The sequence below is a fragment of the Neofelis nebulosa genome, chromosome 3, assembly GCF_028018385.1.
Source record: "Neofelis nebulosa isolate mNeoNeb1 chromosome 3, mNeoNeb1.pri, whole genome shotgun sequence".
Classification (NCBI taxonomy): Eukaryota; Metazoa; Chordata; class Mammalia; order Carnivora; family Felidae; genus Neofelis; species Neofelis nebulosa.
This window is the reverse complement of record NC_080784.1, coordinates 15139448-15163789: the sequence shown is the minus strand read 5'-3', so window position 1 is coordinate 15163789 and position 24342 is coordinate 15139448. Positions and strand designations below refer to the sequence as shown.

The 24342-nt window shown below is 48.6% G+C and overlaps 3 protein-coding genes across 6 annotated transcripts in view; 2 read left to right on the top strand and 1 right to left on the bottom strand.

Annotated features, from left to right (window-relative positions):
• The first annotated feature begins 15111 nt into the window (after window positions 1-15111).
• Window positions 15112-15774, top strand: LOC131506381 (putative claudin-24). Its single transcript, XM_058719946.1, has one exon. It carries the CDS (start codon window positions 15112-15114, stop codon window positions 15772-15774), a length of 663 nt encoding a protein of 220 aa, XP_058575929.1.
• A 1484-nt stretch (window positions 15775-17258) lies between these two features.
• On the top strand, window positions 17259-18244 carry LOC131506380 (claudin-22-like). The gene is made up of 2 exons (XM_058719945.1): window positions 17259-18054; window positions 18170-18244. The coding sequence occupies exon 1, from the start codon at window positions 17334-17336 to the stop codon at window positions 17994-17996; it is 663 nt and encodes a 220-aa protein (XP_058575928.1). The 5' UTR covers window positions 17259-17333; the 3' UTR covers window positions 17997-18054; window positions 18170-18244.
• A 3560-nt stretch (window positions 18245-21804) lies between these two features.
• The window catches only part of WWC2 (WW and C2 domain containing 2), a 207582-nt gene continuing 205044 nt past the window's right edge, over window positions 21805-24342 (bottom strand). For all 4 annotated transcript variants that reach the window (XM_058719941.1, XM_058719943.1, XM_058719942.1 and 1 more), the window contains one exon: window positions 21805-22088. In XM_058719941.1, the coding sequence (XP_058575924.1) occupies window positions 22022-22088 (67 nt within the window). In that variant the 3' untranslated portion in view covers window positions 21805-22021. The remainder of the gene's footprint in view (window positions 22089-24342) is intronic.

Genomic DNA, 24342 nt, shown 5'->3' with positions numbered 1-24342 from the left:
TAGAATATGGCCATTGCCATCCAGGGCTTCCTCAATTATCCAGTCAGCAGGGAAGGCAGACAGAGAAACAGGCCACTAGTCACACCCACAGAACGTACTGGGAAAAACAAAAATTAGTTCCCATCCATGATCATTTAACTTTTTTACACTGATGGTAAATATGTGAACAACAACTTTTTTATTTGTCAGCTTAGATAGGCTGCACATTAGTCTTCGCTTAAGCCAAGAGTTTACCTTTTATGTCTTTTATATTAAAAATGGTAGCATAGGGGCGCCTGGGTGGCGCAGTCGGTTAAGCGTCCGACTTCAGCCAGGTCACGATCTCGCGGTCCGTGAGTTCGAGCCCCGCGTCAGGCTCTGGGCTGATGGCTCAGAGCCTGGAGCCTGTTTCCGATTCTGTGTCTCCCTCTCTCTCTGCCCCTCCCCCGTTCATGCTCTGTCTCTCTCTGTCCCAAAAATAAATTAAAAAAAAAAAAAATGGTAGCATAGACCAATGGAATAGAATAGAGAACCCAGAATTGGACCCACCAATATATGGCCAACTAATCTTCGACAAAGCAAGAAAGAATATCCAATGGAAAAAAAGACAGTCTCTTTAACAAATGGTGCTGGGAGAGCTGGACAGCAACATGCAGAAGGATGAAACTAGACGGCTTTCTTACACCGTACACAAAAATAAATGCAAAATGGGTGAAAGACTTAAATGTGAGACGGGAAACCATCAAAATCCTAGAAGAGAAAACAGGCAATAATAACCTCTTTGACTTTGGCTGCAGCAACTTCTTACTTGACATGTCTCCAAAGGCAAGGGAAATAAAAGCAAAAATGAACTGTTGGGACCTCATGAAGATAAATGCTTCTGCACAGCAAAGGAAGCAATCAATAAAACGAAAAGGCAACCCGTGGAATGGGAGAAGATATTTGCAAATGACATGTTGGATGAATGGTTAGTATCCAAAATCTGTAAAGAACTTATCAAACTCAATACCCAAAAAACAAATAATCCGGTGAATAAATGGGCATAAGACATGAATAGGCACTTTTTCAAAGAAGACATCCGGATGGCCAGCAGACACATGAAAAGATGCTCAACATCACTCATCATCAGGGAAATACAAATGAAAACCACAATGAGATACCACCTCATACGGTCAGAGTGGCTAAAATTAACAACTCAGGAAACAACAGATATTGGTAAGGATGTGGAGAAAGGGGAACCCTCTTGCACTGTTGGTGGGAATGCAAACGGGTGCAGCCGCTCTGGAAAACAGTGTGGAGGTTCCTCAAAATATTAAAAATAGAACTATCCTACGACCCAGCAATAGCATTACTAGGAATTTGTCCAAAGGATTCAGGAGTGCTGATTCACAGGGGCACATGTAACCCAATGTTTATAGCAGTGCTATCAACAATAGCCAAATTATGGAAAGAATCCAAATGTCCATCAACCGATGAACGGATAAAGAAGATGTGGTGTATATATATATATATATGCGCAATGGAATACTACTTGGCAATCAAAAAAAAAGGAAATCTTGGCATTTGCAACAACATGGATGGAACTAGAGGGTATTATGCTAAGGGAGATCAGTCCATCAGAGAAAGACAAATATCATATGTTTTCACTCGTGTGGAATTTGAGAAACTTCACAGAAGACCATGGGGGAAGGGAAGGAAAAAAGGTAGTTAGTGAGAGGGAGGCAAACCATTAGAGACTCTTAAATACAGAGAACAAACTAAGGGTTGATGGTGGGGGGCAATGGGTGATGGGCATTAAGGAGGGCACTTATTGGGATGAGCACTGGGTGTTGTATAGAAGTGATGAATCACAGGAATCTACTCCCAAAGCCAAGACACTGTATACACTGATGTTAGCTGACTTGAAAATAAATTATATAAAAATAAACAAACAAATAAATAAAGATTAAAAAATTTTTGTTGATAGGGTAAACCAATCTTTTAATGTCATCTTCAAAATTTTGAAGCCGCGCGTACTCTGTGCAAAAGAGATAAATCAATAAAACCAGAAGTTTTTGCCACAGTGTTGTTTTGCAGAGGTTTTGTCTTAGCCAACTTCAGATTCTTTAAAGAAGTAGTAGGTGAGGTGGGATATAGAGTATAAACTACAGAGTAAAACTAGGCTCTCTTGGTCCTACTATTCTGTCTCTACCATAGGTTGTAGCCATTTATAATTAAAGTTTACATTTTTTTTTCAGTATATCACGTACTTAAAGACAACAGCTACTACTATTTCTCAGGCAATTAGAGATATAATTTGCCTTAATTATAATTTTCTAAAATCGTTTCTCAAACTGGGAATCATAAATGGTTACACACCCATCGAATTTTAATTTTGAAGTTTCGTTTTAGCGATACTTTTTATTTATTTATTTATTTATTTATTTATTTATGTATTTATTTATTTTAAAAAATTTTTAATGTTTACTCATTGTTGAGAGACAGAGAGTGAGCAGGGGAGGGGCAGAGAGAGAGGGAGACACAGAATCCAAAGCAGGCTCCAGGCTCTGGGCTGTCAGCACAGAACCCGACGCGGGGCTTGAACTCCTGAACTGTGAGATCATGACCTGAGCCAAAGTCAGATGCTCAACCAACTGAGCCACCCAAGTATCGCCCCAGCGATACTTTTTAAAAATGAGTACTGTTTAAAGACAAAACTCACTAAGAGAATTTACATTTGGTAGTTTTAGAAGAAGATTTTACGTTTCTTAAGTCTATGTTTTCACAAATTGGGTTTCGTGAACAAATTCTGAGAGAACTAAAACAAAATTATTTCCCTACAAATTCCTCAAGTTTCAAGACCACTGCTAGAGTACATATCCTTACACTTCAAAGTCCATTCTTTTCCGGTTTTGAGGTTCAAATGAATGACGTATTACCACCGTGTCTCACATTTTGCAATATCTTTTTGGCATTAAACAAAGTCCCCGGTTGTAGAAGATCTACTTCTATTTTTTTTTTTTTTAATTTTTTTTTCAACGTTTTTTATTTATTTTTGGGACAGAGAGAGACAGAGCATGAACGGGGGAGGGGCAGAGAGAGAGGGAGACACAGAATCGGAAGCAGGCTCCAGGCTCCGAGCCATCAGCCCAGAGCCTGACGCGGGGCTCGAACCCACGGACCGCGAGATCGTGACCTGGCTGAAGTCGGACGCTTAACCGACTGCGCCACCCAGGCGCCCCGATCTACTTCTATTTTTAATTTCCTGATGCACTTTTGTTTTTCCAGAACAGGTCTTACCATTTGCCAAGAGAGGTTTTTTTTTTTCCCCACCCAGGACCATGATTTTCTTCATCGTTGTTAAAAACGCAAGCAGGAGCTGAATGAATTCCACACGTGAAATAAAATACATTGATCTTTTGCTTATTGTAAGGGTCGTGGAACTGTTTGAAAGCTTCGCGTTGTCACCCTTACAAAAGTAAAATTCAAATTATGTAAGAGGTCACGGTCGCATTCACCAAATGCTGAAGGCACACTGGATAAAATTTAGATAAGGAAGCTTTATTCACAATACCTGGGAGGGTGAGCTGGACCTTTAATAAGGAAATATCAAGGAGTAAGATAAAGAATTCCAGTCTGGAATTACTCTCTCCTGGCAAGGATTAAACCATATGAAATCAATATTATTCAAATCCTGCCCAACTTCCTGAGCTAAGGTCAAAGACCACTTTCTTAGTGACGCCTTCCCAAATCAATCCGTTGCTTCTCTTCCATCGTTGGCCCTTGATCCCCTTGGAGGCATTTCCTGTAATCTGTACCTGGCCTAGGGGACTCCCCACCTTTACCTTCTATGGTAGTTGCCAGGTGAATGTCTTGTCTTCCCTGTAAGATTATATGCTGCATTTTTTTTTTAGTTTATTTATTTATTTTGAGAGAGAGAGAGAATCCCACAACCCTGAGATCTGAATCAAGAGTCAGATGCTCAACTGACTGAGCTGCCCAGTCGCCTCAGGATTTAGCTCGTTTTGACAGAAATTGCTGCCAGTCTCCTCTGTCTTGTCCTTGGGGTGGTACCCAGTTCCTGAAACAAAAAGCTTAGAGGGGAGGTGGGGAGGTTTGTGGAAGAGAGGAAAAAGGTTACTTTAAACCCGAGTTCCACTGAAGCATTCGTGCAGCCATTTTGATTTTTGTTCAACTCAGTGCTTTGAAGCGGTTTCAATAACAAGGAGCTTCTGAAGGAAAAGGCCATGACAAAAATAATGTCATTGGGATACAAGTGATTTCCTTTGTCAGGGGAATTAAGAGAGAAACCTCCTTCAGACTCCCTTAGCACAGCGTCTTTGGGAAACCAGGATGGAACAGCCTTTTGACAGAACAAAGAGCCTTGTGTTGGGAGAGACATGTGTACCCGGTGGCCACAGGCGTGTCCTCTGGGGAGGCCCAGGTGCGCACTGCCGTCCCACAGACCCTTTCCACGGCCCACACTCAGCCACCAGAGGGCTGGGTGGCACCTGCTCGGCTCTGAGCTGGAGACAACCCTCCTCCGGGGCTCAAGTCTTCAGGACACAGCCGCTAAGATGGGTCCCCAGAAAGGCTCACTGCTCTGGAAAGGCCTGTGAGCAAGTGACCTGAGCTCCTCCATTCTGCCCCACACTCTTTGAGATTTGGGGTTCGCATGATTGAAACAGAGCTTTCCTCAGCCCAGCTCCCCAAGGCCCACCTGCCCTGAGAAGGGCCTTCCCTGTGCCCTGGGACCCCCACCTCGTGGTGGCTGTCTCTCCCCTCTTCTGGTGAGCCTCTGAGTGTACTGACCCTGCCGGGCTGGGGATCAGAGTTCCCAGAAGCTTAAAACCAGACATGGGTGGCTTATAGGTACCTAACTCAGTTGATTGCTTTTCCATAGATGGCTTCATTTAGGCTTTGAGTTCGTATTTCCAGCCAAAATGCATTAGACTCCTTCCAGGAGGACGGGCACCATGACTGCCCGTGATCACCACCATCCCCCCACCACCGGGGCCCAGTCCTGTGGCTGGCCATAGGTGCTCAGTAAACTCTGGATCATGTGACTGAGACTCTTAACGTTTTCTGCAGCCTGTTTTGTCGTTGCTGTTGGTGGTGTTGGTGGTGGTGGTGTTTAAAGAAAGGGAACAGAACTGGCACCTCACCGGGCTGCCCAGTTCCAGGGACAAGTATTTCCACAGCATTCTGTATAAATGGCTCCCCCTACGTAGTGACCTCGGGGAAACTTGACCCAGGCAGCAATGCGAATTCAGATTTTACCTTTTGTTCCCAGAAATTCCTCATGTCGTGACTCCTGGCTAAGACTGGTACAGGTCCTTAGGCTGATGTTTCCTTTAAAGTCATTCTGGGGGCGGGGCGCCTGGGTGGTCAGTCCGTTAAGCATCCTATTTCGGCTCAGGTCATGATCTCGTGGTTCGTGAGTTCGAGCCCCGCATCGGGCTCCGTGCTGACAGCTCGGGGCCCGGAGCCTGCTTCGGATTCTGTGTCTCCCCCTCTCTCTGCCCCTCCCCCGCTCATGCTCTGTCTCTTCTGTCTCAAAAATAAATAAACATTAAAAAAATTTTTTTTAATTTTTAATTTTAATTTTAATTTTAATTTCTGGGGGAGTCTGGTTGGCTCAGTCAGTTGAAGATCTGATTTTTTATTTCAGCTCAGATCATGATCCCAGGATCGTGGGATTGAGCCCCATGTCGGGCTCTACACTGAGCATGGAACCTGCTTGAGATTCACTCTCTCTCTCTCTCTCTCTCTCTCTCTCTCTCTTTCTCTCTCTCTTTCTGCTCCTCCCTTCACCCAACTCTCTAAAATAAACATAAAATTAAATAAATAAAATAAAATAAAGTCAAGTCATTCTGGAATACAGGACCAGAGCCCCCTCTGTTCACAGAGTCCAGAGCTCCCTAAGGTTGGGGAATGCTGATCGAGTGGGGCCCCCACCCTTCACGAGCGAGTCCAGGAACTTGTCAGCGGGAGTCTACACCCAAGTTTTGTGAAAGTGAGCCCCAGAACCAGAAAGGCTGTAAACAGATCCTGCGGCCACTCCCCAGGGGATGACAGTCCCAAGGATCCTACTCATCTACCGAAGGCTTGAAGAGTCCTGTGTATTGTGTCCACCGTGGGGAACCTTGCACTTAGAGAGCCTCTGCTGTTCTTAAAGCTTTTTTAAAAAAAATAATTATTTATTTTTGAGAGAGAGAGTGAGCAGGGAGGGGCAGAAAGAGAGGGAGACAGAGGATCCGAAGCGGGCTCTGCACTGACAGCACAGAGCCCCATGCGGGGTTCGAACTCACCAACCGTGAGATCACGACCTGAGCTGAGGTTGGAGGCTCAACCGACTGAGCCACTGAGGTGCCCCTTTTTTTTTTTTCAAAACGTTTTTTTTCTGCTGTTCTTGCTTTTCATCCTTTTTCTAAGCTCATCCCAGCCCAGGGCTTCAACTCTTATCCGCTGGTCTCTCTAGAAACTCCAGCAGCAGCCACAGCTTCTCCCCTGAGCACAAGACCCCTAAAGCCACAGGGAGGTGCCACAGGCACATGGGCTCAGTTCTGCCTGTCCCCACCTTCCCACCAGTGGCCCCGCTAGCTCCCGTCTGGGTTAAAGATGTCACAGTCCGTATATCAACATCGAAATCCCTTCCTCTCCGCGTTATAGGTCACAGGCGCCTAGTGATGCTACCTTGACTCTCTCTTCTTGCCTGTTCGATTTCACCGCTCTGGCCCTAGATTCGGCCCTCATGGTGTTGCCTTTACTACTGAAGAACCTTCAAAGGGGTCTCTTTGCCTCCAGCTCGTTGTCAGTCATTCTGAGCTCCTCCTTCCTCGTAGGACAAAGTTCAGGCGACTTCCCATGAAATGCAAGGTGAGGCCTTTGCCTCGCAAAAAGTCTTCTCTGCCCCTTTCACCACTGCCCGGCGGCATTAGACAAGTTGGTCAGACCAGCCGAGGTTGGAATGTTCTCCTGTCCCAGGTCCTGCGCCCCCACATCTGATTTTCCACTGGTGCCTCTCTCCCTGTCACCTCCGCCCACTCACCCTCCTCTACCCTCTCCCAGGGCTGGTGTTCCTCACAGCTTCATTGTGAGCCCTCTTCTCTTCCCTCCGAATCCCCCATAAATCTTGGCCATGCTCCCAAATCCCACCTGAAGGCCAAAGACTCCCCATTTAGGCCTCCGGCTCAGATCTCCGAGCGCACGACGCGTCTATCCAGCCTCCCACCCGGCATCCCTGTGTGGATGGCAAGCGGGATCGCAAATATAAGACAGGCCCGAAGACCTCCTGCCTCTTCTCTCTCTTGTCCTTTCCTCAAGTCTCTCCCAGTTCAGTACATGATGCCACGAGCCACCCGGGGGCTAAAGCCAAGATCCTGGGTCCCCGTCCACTCCTCAGCCCCCACTGCCAGGCGTCAACACGTCCTCCCCACTCAACCTCTGGAGAACACAGCCGAAATTCTTCCGTTTCTCACCGTCCTCCCAGGACGGCACTATCATCTCGGCCGCGCAAAGCGCTGCCTTGGCCATTCCTTCCAGTTGCCAAAGTAATCGCTTCAAAACACACGTTGGATCACGTCCGTGCTCTGGGCTGCGGCGCAGGGAAACAGTCACGGTGAAACCCAAGCCCCTCTCCACAACCCCCGGTGGGCGTGTGGTGGCCTCACCTGGCCCCCCAGCACCTCACTTTGCTCCCTGCTCTCCTGCCACGGCGCCCTCAGCTGGGTTCCAGAAACACGGCAAGCATGTTCCCATTCAGCTTCCCACTCTTGCTCCCTGTGGCTGGCCCAGTCCCCCCCGGGTCTTTGGTTGACTTATCAGTTAGTTCCTGGCTCACATGTCACTTTCTCAGACACCTGGGTCAGCCTCCATGACTCTCACCAGATTTGTGCTCATTTTGTTTTCCCCTGTCCCTCTCCCCAACCGAAGGACAAAACTGTGCATTTCTTTCTTTCTTTTTTTTTTTTTTTTATGTTTATTTATTTACTTTGAGAGAGAGAGAGAGAGAGAGAGGGTGCAAGCGGGTCAGGAGCGGAGAGATCCGAAGCGGGCTCTGGGCCATCAGCACGGAGCCGGACACGGGGCTCGAACGCACGAACCGCGAGGTCATGACCTGAGCCGAAGTCGGACGCTCAACCGACTGAGCCCCCCCACCCCCCCGCCCCGGGCGCCCCTGCTGTCGCAGCTGCTAACTTCCCAGCCCTAAAGCCTGGGTGGGCTTCGTGGCACCAAGCCGAGGTGCGCTCAGCGCCTGACCCTGGTTCGAGGAGGGAGCAGGGTGCCCCGCGGGTGCAAAGCGTCTGGACAAAACGGAGAGGCAAGCGCGACGATGGCTGACGGCTGCTTCCACGGTGCCGAAGGGGTTAAGGCCTGGGCTTTGGTGCTGGATGGGTTTGGGCTTCAATCCTTGCTCTATGAGGCTAATTGGCTTATTTAAGCCTCAGACCCCTTACCTGTTAGATGGAGTGATAACAGCGTCTACATCGTAGAGCTCTCGTGAGGAGGGCGAAGGTACCACAGACACAATCGTCATCCCCATGCCCGGCCAGCAGGAAGCGCTCATCAAATCCTGGCTATGGGCATTAGCCTTCATTCTGGGTTGTTCTGTTCTGTTCTGTTTTTCCCTAGCAGATGCCGCATGGACGCGAGGCTCCCTTCACCACCCGGAGTCGAGGCCTCACATTAGTTTTTCAGCCTCAGTTTTCTTAAGGCTTGGAACCAAATCTCAGCTGGGACTTCGGGAACATCAGGCGACGGGGCCTCCAGAGACACCGCAGCCCCACACACCCAGCTATGAAAAAGGGCTTTCAGACCCGCCGCTGGAACCCCACACGCCCCCTCACGCCGGGGCACGCCGGGGGGGGGATCGGTTAACGGGGACCAGGCTTCCTCTATTTCCTGCCCTAAATGCCATCGCCTGAAACCGACCCTGGAGCTGCTCACAAACCAGAACCAGTGCGTGTGGACGACGCATCCCGGGGAAAGGGTCCACACCGCCTCCCCGATCCGTGCCCCGGATATCCACCGCGGCCACCTGCTTCACTGCGTTCACCGCCAGAACCGTCCTGGGCACAACACGGCAGGCCAGGGGGAATAACTTCCCGGCGCCGACCCCCCAGAGATCCGAGCGAGCTACTGGCTTCAAGCTTAAAGGCCCAGGCACACGTGTTCCCGCTTGCAGAGCAGTTATAGTTTGTTTTTGTTTATAGACATACAGAGATATTTTTCTTTACGGTATTCGATGTCCTCTTCTCTCTCTGATTCCAGTTGGCAAGGGCTGGATCGTTTTCCTTTGCTCTCTTCTCAAAGTGGTTTGGTGACAGTTTCAGGGACGCTCAACGAATAGACTGCCTGGCAATGATAAATCAAACCAGTCAATTCAAGTGATGGATAAGGGCTATAAACTTTAACACAGTTTTTTGTTTGTTTTTAAACCATCGGTGTCTTGGGGCGCCTGGGTGGCTCAGTCGGTTGAGCGTCCGACTTCGGCTCAGGTCATGATCTCGCGGTTTGTGGGTTCGAGCCCCGCGTCGGGCTCTGGGCTGACAGCTCAGAGCCTAGAGCCTGGAGCCTGCTTCGGATTCTTGTGTCTCCCTCTCTCTCTCTGCCCCTCCCCAACTCTCTCTCTCTCTCTCTCTCTCCCTCTCTCAAAAATAAATAAACATTAAAAAAAAAGAGCACTTACACCGTGGAAACTGGCAAAGGCTAAAAACGGGGGCTCCCACAGTCCAGGAGCCGCTGCTGAAATGTTTACCGGCGCACCACTGGGGGGCAGAACCCCGAAGTCCAGCTGGAATGAAGTCCCTCAGGAGGTTCTGAAGCCCAGAGCCTTAGAGCAACTCTGCTGAAGGCAGACTTGGGGACCGGGCCGCAGCCCACGTCTGTGCTCTGGGAAAAGAATTTAGGCGCCTGCATCCGGAGCTCTGTAAAGGACCCTGTGACCATGGGTAAGTTACCCGCCTGTGTGTGCTTTGTCATCTACAAAATGGGTCTGCGGCTAGTGCCTCCGCGTTCGGCGATCGTGAGGACAAAGCGAGCTAACGTGTGTTCCAGGCCCCCGGGACAGTGCCTGGGGAGCAGAAAGCATGTGGCAACTGTTACCTATTATTATGATCTGACAAAAGAAAAAAAGCTTAGTCCGACAGTTCCTCGCCCCCCCCCCCTTTTATAACCCTTATTTCCCCTTCTTTTGAGAATCCTGCACGGTTTGTAGAACATTTAGAAAACACAACTAACAAAAATGTGGGAAAGGAAAAGCCCCCATCTTCAGCACCCAGTGAACGTTTCGGTGCACCCCCGGCCTTTCTGGCATTTTCCCAAACCTAGAATAGGTCAATCTTGACACCCTTCTGGAACAGGACACTCTTGTTTGCTAACTCATGATGTTTGGGTAACATTTCCTACCACCGGTCATGCTCAAACCAGGATGGCCAGGCTGTGTCATCATCGTCACGAAAGGGAATCGGCGGTGATGGGCATTTATTACAGCGTTGGGACCGTATGTCTCCATTCACTATCATTTAGAGGGACCCACCTCTTTTACTTAATAGACAACTATTTGTTGAACCCAAGGCATCGTGCCCTGGGGGCTGTGAGGGCGACAGGGTGTCTTAGCCTCATGGGTGCCCTCCCAGGATTCAGAGTGCGAATCTCTGTTTAGCGGGACAAAGGATGTTTTTCAGAAACGTCATACACCACAGGTTTTCTTTTGCTCAAAACAATTGTGTTTGGCAGGAGGACCCCTTTGTCTCTACTCTTATGTCAAAGTGGCAGGGAGGCCTGAGCACCTGTTATGAGAGAGGCGGATTCTCCCCCTTCGTCGAGCGCCGGAGCCCCCGCTGGGAGACGGGACGCGGAGGGACGTTTGTAGTTTCTGTGGTTGGTTGTTCCCCCCGCGCGTCCCCACAATGCGGATTCCAGAGTCTTCGCTGGGCCCCGGGAAGGTGCACGCTGATCTCCCAGGGCCGTTGGGGCTTGTTAGGGAAATTCTGAGATCACGGGGCTTGTGTCTCTCCACTGCCTTCAGACTCTAACGCTCTCAAAAGACATCTCATGCCCCGGCCCCTTCTCTCTTCAATCCCTCTCCCCGCTCATCTTCCCCTGCATTAGGGTTGCCATTGCCCAGGGGGCCACCTGCTTCAGGCAGCAGCTAAGCTTTCAGGTGGTCTTGCTCTTAGGGCTTCCGTGTCTTTTTTTTTCCTTTTTTTATGTTTATTTTTGAGACAGAGAGGAAGAGAGCAGGGGAGGGGCAGAGAGGGAGACACAGAATCGGAAGCAGCTCCAAGCTTCCAGCTGTCGGCACAGAGCCCGATGCGGGGCTCGAACGCACAAACCGTGAGATCATGACCTGAGCGGGAGTCGGACGCCTACTTGACCGAGCCACCGAGGCACTCCATTTTTTTTAAACGTTTTTTTTCTTTTTAAAATTATTTATTTATTTTGAGCGAAAGAGTGGGCGAGGGGCAGAGAGAAGAGAGAGAGAATCCCAAGCAGGCTCTGAACTGTCAGTGCGGAGCCCAACATGGGGCTCGAACCCAGGAACCGTGAGATGCCGACCTGAGCTGAAACCAAGAGTCTGACGCTTAACCGACTGAGCCACCTGGGTGCCCCCGGGGCGTCTGTGACTTAATGGTACAAAAGAGCTCGTCCCTGGGGCCACCGGTTAGGTTGTGCATAAATGACCCTTGCTTACAATCCTGCAAAGGCTTTTGATGATCTATATTCTAAAATCCAGATGATTTAGCTTGCATGACGGTGCCCCGTGACCCGGCCTCATCTTCGACGGACGCCCTCAATCTCCAGCCAGGCACCAGCTGTTCTGGCCCACTGTCTTTCGGGAGCCACCCCCAGACCCCTTTGCCGGCGTCCCTCCCCTGAAACAGCCATCCTGCCCCAGCGCTGTCCCTATCAGGGTGTTCAGCATCCCGTCTTCTTCTCTGGGTTGGTCTTGCTTGACGACCGCTCTCTCCAGCCCTGGTTCTCACGTGCTGCCTGGCACAGAGCGGGGGCCCAAACGCGTGAGGCTGAATCCGTGAACCCTCGAAGGGACTCCCTTCCCCGACGGCAGGTCCCAGGACAGCAGGCAGGGGAGGGCAAGCAACCCATTTTGCCTACGACCACAGACTTCACCTTGAACGTGAAAACATAAAACCCAGGAGGGAAAGGAAGGTCGTGTTCCCCATGCGATGCCTGCCACATGTCTCCTACGATCTAGATTGGCTCACAGCTGCATTGACAGATCCGATTTCCGAAAATGGCCACGAAAGTACCTCCAGTCCCACAATTCTTCCAGAGACTTGCTGCTTCCCCACCGAGAGACGGTGCCTCTCCGTCCCTCTCCTAGAATGGGGCAGGCCCCTGTGACAGCCTTGTCTGTGAGGGTGATGTTCAGCCTCACTCGACACCACTGGGAGCAGAGACCATTGTCCCAAACTGCAGATTCACGAGTAAATACATCTACGTGATTGCTGTTTTCAAGCAACTAAATTTACGGATGGTTTACTTGGGGACATTCGTCAACACTTGCTCTGGACTGAGAGGTTTCCCCAGGTGTGTGACTTTTGGTAAACAGGGCTTTTTGTTTTAATTTTACTTATTCATTCATTCATTCATTCATTTAATTTTTGAGAGAGAGACAGACGGTGCACACGAGTTGGGGGGGAAGGGCTGAGGGCGAGGGAGAGAGATTCCTAAGCAGGCCCCGCGCCCAGCATAGAGCCCGACGCAGGGCTTGATCCCACGATCCTGAGATCACGACCTGAGCTGAAATCAAGAGTCAGACGCTCAACTGACTGAGCCACCCAGGCGCCCTTGGGGTTTTTGTTTTCAGATTAATGTTTGGGAGACAGAGATCTTGTGGTCCTCCACTCACTGAACGTTGTGCTGGTGATTTTGTTTTCCAAATTCCGCCCCCACACCCACTCCGGGACCAACGCGGCCTGAGCAAGAGCCCACACACTGGTCCAGGCGCATGCGGCTGTGGGTCGGGGCTTCGCACCTTCCCCTTCCCAGGGATGCTGCACTGGGGTTTCCCCGCCCTGAGCACTCCCTTCCCCTGCTCCTTGTATTTCTCTGAATTCTCTTACTCACGTGTTTCCGCGATGGCTTCTTCCCACTGGGATGCGAGCCCCTGGGGCAGGGCCTGCATCCACCGTGGTCTTGATTGTGTCTTTCACACTTAACAGTCTGGCCAGGAGGAGGTGCTCGAAAATATTTTTCTAAATGTTGAAAGAATAAAGGAGTTGAGGGGTCACACATCCGCGTGCCCTCCCCCCCCCCCCCCCCCAGCATGGCACAAACCTCCCCCACGGTGGCCCGGACAGGTGAGAAATTAGCCTTTTTAAAACATCCTTGGGAAGGAAGGGTCACTGCCTCCCAGGGCGGCCTATTCCATTCCATCTCCCTCTCCCTCTCCCTCTCTCTCTCTCTCTCTCTCTCACACACACACACACACACACACACACGTCTCATTGTGATATTCGGAATCATCTCCTCGTGACTCTTAATGGTTGTTCTCCAGGGCTCCCTGCATCCTGGCCACCTGCCTGGAGGAAAGCCCTAGCTTACCATTATCCCAGCTCCTGGTGATAAGGGCTCAGGACAAATCACTAGCCCTTTGTGGACTGTTACGTCTTTGTGCAAACTGGAACCACCTTTTATTTTAGTTCATTGAGGACAGCAATATACTTAAGGGATTCTGAAAATCTGTAAAAGTTAAGAACTCATCTTTTTTTTTTTTTTAAACATAAAATGATGGCAAATACTCAAGAGAACACCGTTCACCTAATGACTCTGAGGCTTACTTTGGCTGCATCAGGCTCTGGGTTCTGTTTCTCTCCCATCTCCCACTGAACAATATCATAAAAGCTCTTCTCTGACCCTGGACTAGACTCAACCACTGGGTTGTGATGGGCAGTGGTTCTGTTTCAGCCGGTTAGAATCCTCCAGGGCAACGGCTCCATTTGAGGAACCTTCCCGTCCTGTCCCCCCCAAGCCTGTCAGATCCCACCTTCCCGCTGTGGGTGTAGGAGTCCCGGGGCCCCTTGCAGAGAGGGGTTGGAGCAGCCCTGGGAATCTGGAGCACGTGACCTCTTGTCCCACCTGGGAGGCCCTGTATTCTCTCAGGGGTCACCCTCTGCAGAAGTATGCTCTCAAGGTGGGGCTTAAATCGAAAAAACAAACAAGATGAAGCCTCAAAGGTCAGCCTCCTTGTGGCTGTTGTTTTCTCACCAGAACCTTTGTGTTGGACCCGTCGGGAGTCTTCCTGCCTGGTGGTGCTTTGTCTGTGTGGCTTAAATGACAGCAAACACAGCTCAGCTTTGGACGGGGACACACACACACACACACACACACACACACGCCTCTCAGATACCGAGAAACACTGTCCCTAATGTGGGACTTGGAAAACCAAGTCCCTAATGTGGATGGAGAAAATCTTAAGAGTGAGACCCAGAGCTTCCCAGGATTTTCCCCTCCTCACTTAGCACCTCTTGGGCATCAGTCGTTGGTCTTTTTCATTTTAATGAACCCAGTGAACCCGCCTCTACCTTTCAAAGGAATCTGGGGCAACTTTCCTGCCAAGTCCCCACTGAGGGCCTGTGACACTCAAGAAGGAGGGCCAGGCTCTTGTGTAGGTTAAGGAAGTCTGAGGAGAATAAAGATTATAGGGAAACAGTCTACCTTTCTTTACAAGGTCTTGTTTTGCATCCCTGAAATCTCAGATTCAGCTATCACAATGAAGTCCTGTTGCAGAAAGAGCTGGCCTTTTATCACCACTTAAAATCTAATTAATCCATATTGAAGCACAAAGATTTCTGTTGTATTTTAGGGTGAGGGGTCACAGAGCCCTCTTTGTTCATCCTTAGACTTATAATCATCAAGCATTGGGGATATAATTTTACCAAGCAAATTGGAAGGTAACAGATCAAATCCTTATCAGAAAGCCTAACTCATAGTTTTAACAGGGTCCTTCGTCCTTTACATGAAACATTATATTCGAGAAGAACAAAAACGCATTTCAGAGTTTCCAAAGAGTTAATGGCCAAAGCTTATATTCCGGGCAGCATAGGACCAAAACAGTCACACTACTGTGAAGCACGAAAGACAGTGACTCCCACAGGGGTGGCCAAAGTTGTAAGACTTGTTGCAATGGCTTTAGTCTTTAGAGTAGCAATGCAGCTCGTTGGACTTTCGTTATCTTTGCTGGGATGGGTTTTGTCCATTATTACAACTTACCTGCCACATTGGAAAAACCTCAATCTGGACTTAAACGAGATGGAGAACTGGACCATGGGACTCTGGCAGGCCTGTGTCGTCCAAGAGGAGGTGGGGAGACAATGCAAGGACTTTGAATCCTTCCTGGCTTTGCCTGCCGAACTCAGGATCTCCAGGATCTTAATGTTCCTGTCCAACGGGCTGGGGCTCCTGGGCCTGCTGGCCTCCGGGTTTGGCCTGGACTGCTTGAGGGTCGGAGAGACGCGGCCAGGCCTCAAGAAGGGACTGCTGATCCTGGGAGGGACTGTGCTCTGGGCAGCAGGCGTCGCGACCCTGGTTCCGGTCTCCTGGGTCGCCCACATGACCGTCCAGGAGTTCTGGGATGAGACCATGCCAGAGATTGTGCCCAGGTGGGAGTTTGGGGAAGCCCTCTTTCTGGGCTGGTCTGCTGGGTTTTCCCTCCTCCTGGGAGGCTGCCTGCTGAACTGCGTGGCCTGTACTACCCAGGCAGTTCCGGCTCCGGGCCCCTATGCGGTGGCAGAAATGCAAATTCAGTGTCTGTACCTGGAAAATGGAACTGCAGACCCGAGAGTGTAAGACTTTGGCAAGAGCAAAAAGACACATCTTTCCACATCAACCGCGAAGTGGGGTCTATGCTAGAAAGGGGTCTTTGTTATGTAATTAAATCTGTGCTGCTCTCGGTTTCTCATTAACTACTTTTCGATCCTAGGTCCCCTCTTCCTCCCCAAATCTGGAGAAGTAAGAAAGAGGCAAGTCTTATATCTAAAAGGAAACTATCATGGGAAGCATTACACAGGGATGAGCAAAGATAATTTCATCGACCCGGTTATTTAAATCAAAACGTGGCAGCGGCCGTCCATTCTAATCAGAATTAAGCTTTGATGTGTTAAATTTTATATCAGGAACTTTGCTTTTGTTGATAGCTGGGAATAATAATAATTAGTTTCTATTTCCTAAGGAAAAAAAAACCAATCTGCGATCTTTTAAACATTCTGCATTAGCAATATCCCCTGTTAAGCCTGTCCCAAAGTATTATTTCCACCACAGGGACTTTGGTCTTCTTTGAACACAGGTGGTTTGCATCTAGGAGATGACTAGGTACCCTGTGTGACAGGGTTTTAGGGGGCTTACGGTTTTCAGTATATCACGATACTCTCAAGAGTCAACATACTGGCCAGTCTCTCCTGTCTCTCCCTTCCAAAGTTTCCAATTAAAAAAATAAAATAAAATAAACAACTCCAAAAATATTTTGCTTGCTATCCAGATAGTGACAGTTCGTTTGCTCAGTAACAACTTTCCTTGGTTCAGTGAAAAATGATAGACATGGGGATACATACATTAGTAAGTGAACCAGGGGAGATGTCCGTCCTGACCTATAAAGTCCTACAGCTTAACTTTTCCACGATGCAGAAAGCCCACGTAGGGAAAAATAAATAAATAAATAAATAACAAGTGCGTACGCACACGTGCACGGATCTGACAAAAAGGCGGGTAGGTACGTAGACTGGGTATTTGGGGTTGGGAGTTCAGTACTGCTTCCTAGGTTATGTGGTGGATGTAGCTTATGGGTCTTCTGAACACACACAATGCAAGGTCTAGAGAGATTTCCGATAAGAAATACTTTTCTGGAACTCACTTTTAGAAAACGGTAACATCCGGTATTACCGCGACGTACGTATTGAAACAGGAGAGCGGCAACAGATGGCAATCTGGACAGGTGCAACTGCTAAGAAAGCGAGCGGTGGGAGCTGAGCCCAAGCTGTCGGGTACACATTTTGCGTTGAGACTTCTTCACTCTTTGACTCGCTAGAGAGCTAGCAATGTTAACAATGAAAGGAGGATCGGTCCTACCTGATGTTATTGCAGAGACAAACTGCTACTACGGAGTCAGCTCCTAGGACACCGGCACGGTGCTGGCCACACCTGGGCATTACTGGTTGGCAGACTTACTTCCTTGTATCCTTTGCTGAAACCTAGTCAACACCTTTGCAAACAATAGCTGCTCTGGCAAGAATCCTCTACACACAATGAAGAAATATTTCCGAGCTCTGAAGTGACAGCGTGAGGTGTCACACGTCCCCACGCAGAGATCGAAAGGCAGGAGTTAGTTTGGCTCAAGCTCCCGGGGATCTGCAATGGCTTTAGTAGTTCGAAGCGTGGCGCAATTAGCTGGAATTTCACTCTCTCTGCTGGGATGGGTTTTGTCCTGTCTTACAAACTACCTGCCACAATGGAAAAACCTCAATCTGGACTTAAACGAGATGGAGAACTGGACCATGGGACTCTGGCAGGTCTGTGTCGTCCAAGAGGAAGGGGGGACGCAGTGCAAGGACTTTGAATCCTTCCTGGCTTTGCCTGCCGAACTCAGGATCTCCAGGATCTTAATGTTCCTGTCCAACGGGCTGGGGCTCCTGGGCCTGCTGGCCTCCGGGTTTGGCCTGGACTGCTTGAGGGTCGGAGAGACGCGGCCAGGCCTCAAGAAGGGACTGCTGATCCTGGGAGGGACTGTGCTCTGGGCAGCAGGCGTCGCGACCCTGGTTCCGGTCTCCTGGGTCGCCCACATGACCGTCCAGGAGTTCTGGGATGAGACCATGCCAGAGATTGTGCCCAGGTGGGAGTTTGGGGAAGCCCTCTTTCTGGGCTGGTCTGCTGGGTTTTCCCTCCTCCTGGGAGGCTGCCTGCTGAACTGCGTGGCCTGCGTTACCCAGGCAGTTCCGGCTCCGGGCCCCTACGCGGTGGTAGAAACACAGTGTCACCGTCAGCACCTGGAGATGAAAAAAGCCCATCTGAAAGTCTAAGCCAGGAAGGATCAGTGGCGTCCACTCTTCAAGTGAAGCTCACTCCTGTCTGGGTTTGGTAGGATCTCCTGTTGCACAGCTGCCCGTTCACTGAGCTGTTTAATTTTCTAAAAATTTTTTTTTTTTTTTTTTCACTGTGGCTACTGGCTTCTTACATTGCAATTTCCTTCTAGGAGAGTAAACCACTGTCTTCTACTCTGAGACCAAAACCACTCAAGACTCGATAGTAATCACACTCATTACTGCGGATGAGTTTTCTCAATTTTAAAATAGATTCAGTGATTGCACAGAACCGGTAAATAAAGCCTTATATCAGTGCCTCCGTATCGTTGAAGGTGTCATTCGTAGAGATGGGTCACTTTGGCAGCTGGAAAGGTTACTGCTGATCACCTACTGCTTTTAAGTGTGTTAAGATCACCTATTATACTGAAACTAAAGTCTTGCTGCAGACCGATTGCAAATGTCATTAGAGTATCCTAAAAACTTGCTGGTTCTTTGAAAGCTTGGGAGGTAAGAGATGTGGGACGCGCCGTCTCCTTTTTATTCGGAGACCTCAGCGCCTCTACGGAGCCTTTTCCAAGAGCCAGCCGGGTTCATTCATGCTTCCTCACCGGGGCAGAAGCAGAGGGGGGCGGTCTGGTGCATGGGAAGAGTCACGGAAAACCTACCCCACAGGTGTGCTCTGGCTTCTGTGTCCTGTGCTCTGCAGACAACTGACGCCCCGGCCAACCCCTGGCTCGGTGAGCGGCCACGGGGGGCACTCAGGGTCAGGGCGGGGTGCACTGACCGAGAAGCTCCCGGGACCACGGCCTGGCCAGCCGACCAGAGCACAGGCTGGGATGGGCGGGGACCCCAGAGCTCACCTTGGAAGCCCCTTCTTTTACTCCCACTATGAAAATATGCCATTTTTATTCCTCTCAGCAATACATATCTTCCAACCAAGAACCATCCATAGCAAACTGCGGGGTTAGGAATTTCCTCGTGAGAGATTTTATACTTGCTCGGTGCGTGGCTCAAGTAAACTCTTGTTTGCAGCAATTAGGGAAATTAAGCAATAAACGACACTGAAATAAAGTATGAGGCAATATGCATCTTTGTTTAAAAAAAAAAAAAACAAAAAAAACCACCGAACTTTTGTCCACCCACAAACACAGGGAAAGTGCAGAAACCAAAGTTAATCTATGTGATGTATTTGCATACTTTTACAAACGAGACAAATTAAAACAGAAACATATTCAGAATTTAACCTGATTAAATATTTAGTTCAGTCCTGAGCTTTTGATATTTAATACAATATAGATAAAGTAATAGCAAAAAAAAAAGATTTTAAATTTGATTTGCATGCCACAGAGATTCAGCTAAACTTTGTTCATTTGGCTACCAATATTTTTTTTTTTTGTACCTGCAACTTAGATTCTGATATACAAAATTATAATAATATACTGATAATTCAAACTTGAGACCTAAATATTACATTCTTTTTACCCTGTGCAGAATAAATTCTACCTTTAAAAAATAGTATTTATAATATTAAAATTCATATTGTTCATACGGTTTTGTGATCAAGTTATTAAAATGTTTTGTCACTGTGAATCATTTGGGTTAGTACAAATATGATAGAATTGTGAAAAGCTGCCTATAAATACATAACACTATTGCTGATTTTTAAAGTGTGGAAAAGGATTATACTAAAATAAGTTCATTTCTCATGTTAGAAAGGAGCACATTTTGTGAAATAAAACCTAAAGCATCTTGGTCACAACTGTTAACTACCAGCCTGAGACAGATTTAATTCTTGTATACTGGTCTGAAGCTTTTTGTATGACAAAGAGTGATTTGCTAATCTGAGGAAGATTTATAAAGGTGTAAATAGTCCAATATAGCCTCTTCTGGGTCAAACATTTAAAATGGCCAGAACCGAACTATATATTAAACAGAACATAAATAAGACCGTAAATAAATAAATGAAGAAAATAAAATCGTACGGTACAACTACACATAATTCTATAAACATTTTCACGGTCACACTACGAAGCTGAAAACGGCTGACCTTCATTTAGCTCTATATTAAATAAACTTCTGTCTTTCACATTTGACCTTGACAAGGAGGAATGGCATTCCCGCTCTGGTTTTCCTTAGTCATCTGAAAGAATGGGCCGCGCGGCCTCGAAGGACGGTGCGCAGTCGCGAGGCTGGTTTTTGTCCAGAGTGGTGTCACATCCAGTTATGGCTTCGGAGACATTTTAGATGTAAGTGGTGGGATAACTTAGGAAGAGACAATTAAAGTTCTCGGCTCAGAAATTGCTTACTTCGAATTTTGATTCTGATAAAACGAACTTTCCAGAATATGTAGAATTACTTTCAAGAAACTTAAGAATTCTTGCTGAGGATGCTATCTTAGAAATAGAACTTATTATTTTTTTAAGGGATCCATTCCGTTAAGAGGATTTTTGTACTTCTCAAAAAACAAAACAAAGCAAAACCACCAAGATTTAGTTTGCTATGTAAGATGGCTGACCGAAAACTGGCTCTTCCAGTAGAACTGACTGAATGATAAGTATGAGTTAAATTGCACAAATACTCTTTACTTCAAAAGCCTAGGGGCGCCTGGGTGGCACAGTCGGTTGAGCGTCCGACTTCAGCCAGGTCACGATCTCGCGGTCCGTGAGTTCGAGCCCCGCGTCAGGCTCTGGGCTGACGGCTCGGAGCCTGGAGCCTGTTTCCGATTCTGTGTCTCCCTCTCTCTCTGCCCCTCCCCCGTTCATGCTCTGTCTCTCTGTCCCAAAAATAAATAAAAAACGTTGAAAAAAAAAAAAAGCCTTTATGCTGGCAGAGCAGATACATTTCTCGCAAGCAGGGCCTGGGGCGGGTGGGCTCACATTCTACACGGACGACCTAGAGCCTTTTTCCCCTCTCGACACGAGATCATCTAGAATTGTTTTCTTAACCAACCGCCTTGGCTGATATTTCAAGTTGATAATGTCCCCAGGCACACTCTTCTCTTGGCCTCCTCGCCACAAATTACAGATAGGATCCCCTAAACGTGAGAGCTGCCAAATAGTTTCTAGTAAATGTTACAAATCTGTTTAATAAAGTTAAAAAATCTTTTTTTGGGCAACTTTGATCCAATCGGGCCTCCCAGGTTCACCAGATACGTGCTGACGCGCTTGCCTCCGCATCGCCCGCGCGCCCTGGGCTTAGAGCGCCGGCCACCACGGTGCCGTGCGGGGCACCAGCCTCACCCCCAGGACGCGGCGTCAAGGGCGCAGGCCGGGCATGGCCCTCGGAGCACGTACGCGGGCCCGGGCCGCGTCCGAGGCGGCAGGTGCTTGCCGAGGAGGTGACTTGTGTGCGTAGGGTCCCCGGCTCTCCCCCTTCCTCTCCCCGCTCAGGAGGTGACCCATCAAAAGGCCTTCCCCGCGGCCAGGAGCACTGCTCCAGCGGTTTGCTTTCTTTAGACTCAAAGAAAAGGACAAAAAGGAAGTTGTTTTAAGGAAACGAGGGGCTCTGACACAGGTGGCGGACGTGAGCGCAGACACCTGTTTCAGGCGGAGCCGGAACCGTACTCACGCTTGACTTCAAACTCAAAGAGCTGCCCCTTGGTACCAAAATACCGCCCGGCCGGCTGCCATCCTCGGTCTGCTCACGGGACAACCAAGGAAAAGCAAAAATGACCTTCTGCTAAACCGAGCCATTTCTCAACAGCTGGCCACTGGGATGTGCACGGGGCACGGCCTCCGTTCCACTTTTATAAACTGCAGCCTGGTGGCAATTCGCAGGTACTGGACGTTCGTGTACCAGATCAGCCCGTTTTGGTTATCGGATTTCTTTTCTTTTTTAAACATGTAAGAATTACATTCAAGATACTTTACAAATTAACATGTTGAAAATCTGCTGTGAAATAAAAGCTCTTTAAGAGTTGATGGTTACGTTACAAAAAGAACCCCCCGAAGCAAAACAAACGTTCAGTCTTGTACCCTCCCTAAGAATGAACAGGAGACAACGTAATGTCTTCAGGGATGTGATCACACATCATCGGCTGGCAGGGACGGGATGCTTATCTTCGCTCTGGTGAAGTAGGCAATCTTCTCCCTAGAGTAGGGGTGAGAAATAAATGGACTTCAGGAGGAAGCTGAAAACACTCTGTGGCCATGGAAAATAGTCCCAAGAGCTCTGCCAGCCTGGATAGGGGATCTGTTCCTTAGGCAGAACCCCGTAAGGTCAAGATCGTCTTTGCCTGTTACGACAGGATGTAATGCGGGAGAAGGGCAGTTCTGGCTTACGGTAAATCACCCACAGACAAAGGCAGTACGTTCCCTCCTGCATTTCCAGTGTGAGACAGTTTTTAAACCATCAGCGGGTCAGTTAGGAGTGCTTCTGAACTAGGCAGTCAAGGATGCAGGAAGTCCAAAGTCCCAGGGAACTTCTCAGGGCCTCGTAGAGAAGTACGTGATATCGGGAAAGTCCTTTAAAATCAGTACCGTGCTAAGGAAAGGGTGGAGTGATGTCGTGACTCCAAATGAAAGGGAAAGAAAGAGCGTGACTGTGGTAAAGGCAGGTCTGTCCTGCGCCCCGAAACAGCGCTCAGGAGAAACAGCCCGAAAGGGAGAAGCTGAGAAAACAGGGTAGGATGGTTTTCAGAGGTTAGGAGAATACTGAAAAAAAAAAATAAATAAAAATAAATAAATAAATAAATAAATAAATAAATAAATAAGGTTTTGGGATTGTATAGTTACGAAAGATAGGAGCAATCTATCCACTTTGGTACGTAATGTTCATGTCGTACAGAGTACCCTATCAATGCATATTTACTGAGGATGTGTTACATTATGTGGGGCACGATGGCAGCCATGAAGAAAAACAAAGCCAAAAAAGAAGAAAAAAAAAAGGAAAAAAAGAATACAGCACCAGCCTTCCTTTGGGAAACTACGGGTCTGTCTACATGGTGGAGGAAGTGTGGGGTCAAAGAAGTAGGCACTGAGGTGGAAAAGCTCAAAAGACTAAGGAAAGGGAAGAGAAGAAAGGGGGAATGACAGAATTGTGGAAACTGGAATGAGTTATTTTTGTGGTATTGCATCCTTTAGATTTGTTCGATTCCAGAAGAGATAAAAGCAAAACTTAAAAAAAAAGGCAACTGATGGGCCTCTGGCTGACTCAGTTGATAGAGTGAGTGACTCTTAATCTTGGGGTTGTGAGTTCGAGCCTCACGCTGGGTGTAGAGATTACTTAAAAAAAAAAACAACAACCCTTGGAGCGCCTGGGTGGCTCAGTCGGCTAAGCATTCATTGGCTCTTTTTTTTTTTTTTTTAATTTTTTAAACGTTTACATATTTTTGAGAAAGAGACACAGAACACGAGCAGGGGAGGGGCAGAGAGAGAGGGAGACACAGAATCCGAAGCAGCTTCCAGACTCTGAGCTGTCAGCACAGAGCCTGATGCGGGGCTCGAACCCACGGACCGCCAGATCATGACCTGAGCCGAAGTTGGCCGCTCAAGTGACTGAGCCACCCAGGCGCCTCCCCACGCATCTGGCTCTTGTGGTTTCTCCTCTTGATCCCGGCTCTGTTTGGGATTCTCTCTCTCCTTCTCTCTCTGCCCTCCCACACTTGCTCTTTATCTCAAACATAAAAAAAAAAAAAAACAACAAACAAACAAACAAAAAAAAACTCTTAAAAAATAAAAATACAAAGTAAAAATTAAAAAAAGGCAAGTAAGCCTGATCACGATGTCACTGAAAGCCTTAAGGTGGAACCACAAACTGAACACTCCCTGCTAATGGATTTCTTTGGCTCAGGCGGGGTTTACATACCAGAGTCAGTTGCCAATGTTAACATTTGAGATATTTCACGTAGGACTCCTGTTTCCAACTTCCCTTGACAAATCAGACGGCCGGGGAACACGGGGCCCCTGATTGCAGGTGAAACCAGGACTGTCCCCCCTCCACTCCTCCTCTCCCCCATGCTTGGGGCAGAGTATCTGGCTCTCCCACCCAGGCCTGTGCCCCAGGCTCTCCGCGTGTATCCCCCCCAACCCCGCGCAAGCCCAGCACAGCCTGGGGGGCCAGGGTGAGGGGCATCCACGTCCACGGGTTGGTGGGGGGGGGCGTCTGTTGAATGAGTGAACAACACAAGACCCAAAGATATATACCTCTTCGTATTTTGCGTCAAGATTTCTCAGCGGGATGTGCGAACTGCTTCTAAGCGCCGGGGACACCCTGGGTTCTTGGGGAGCCAGGCTTTCATCGGGTCAGGACCGCTGTCGTGGGGGGGGGGGGGTGTAACCTCACGAAGGAGCAAATGGAAGCACATACGGTCCCCCCGCTGTCACTGCTGACGTGAGCTCCCGCC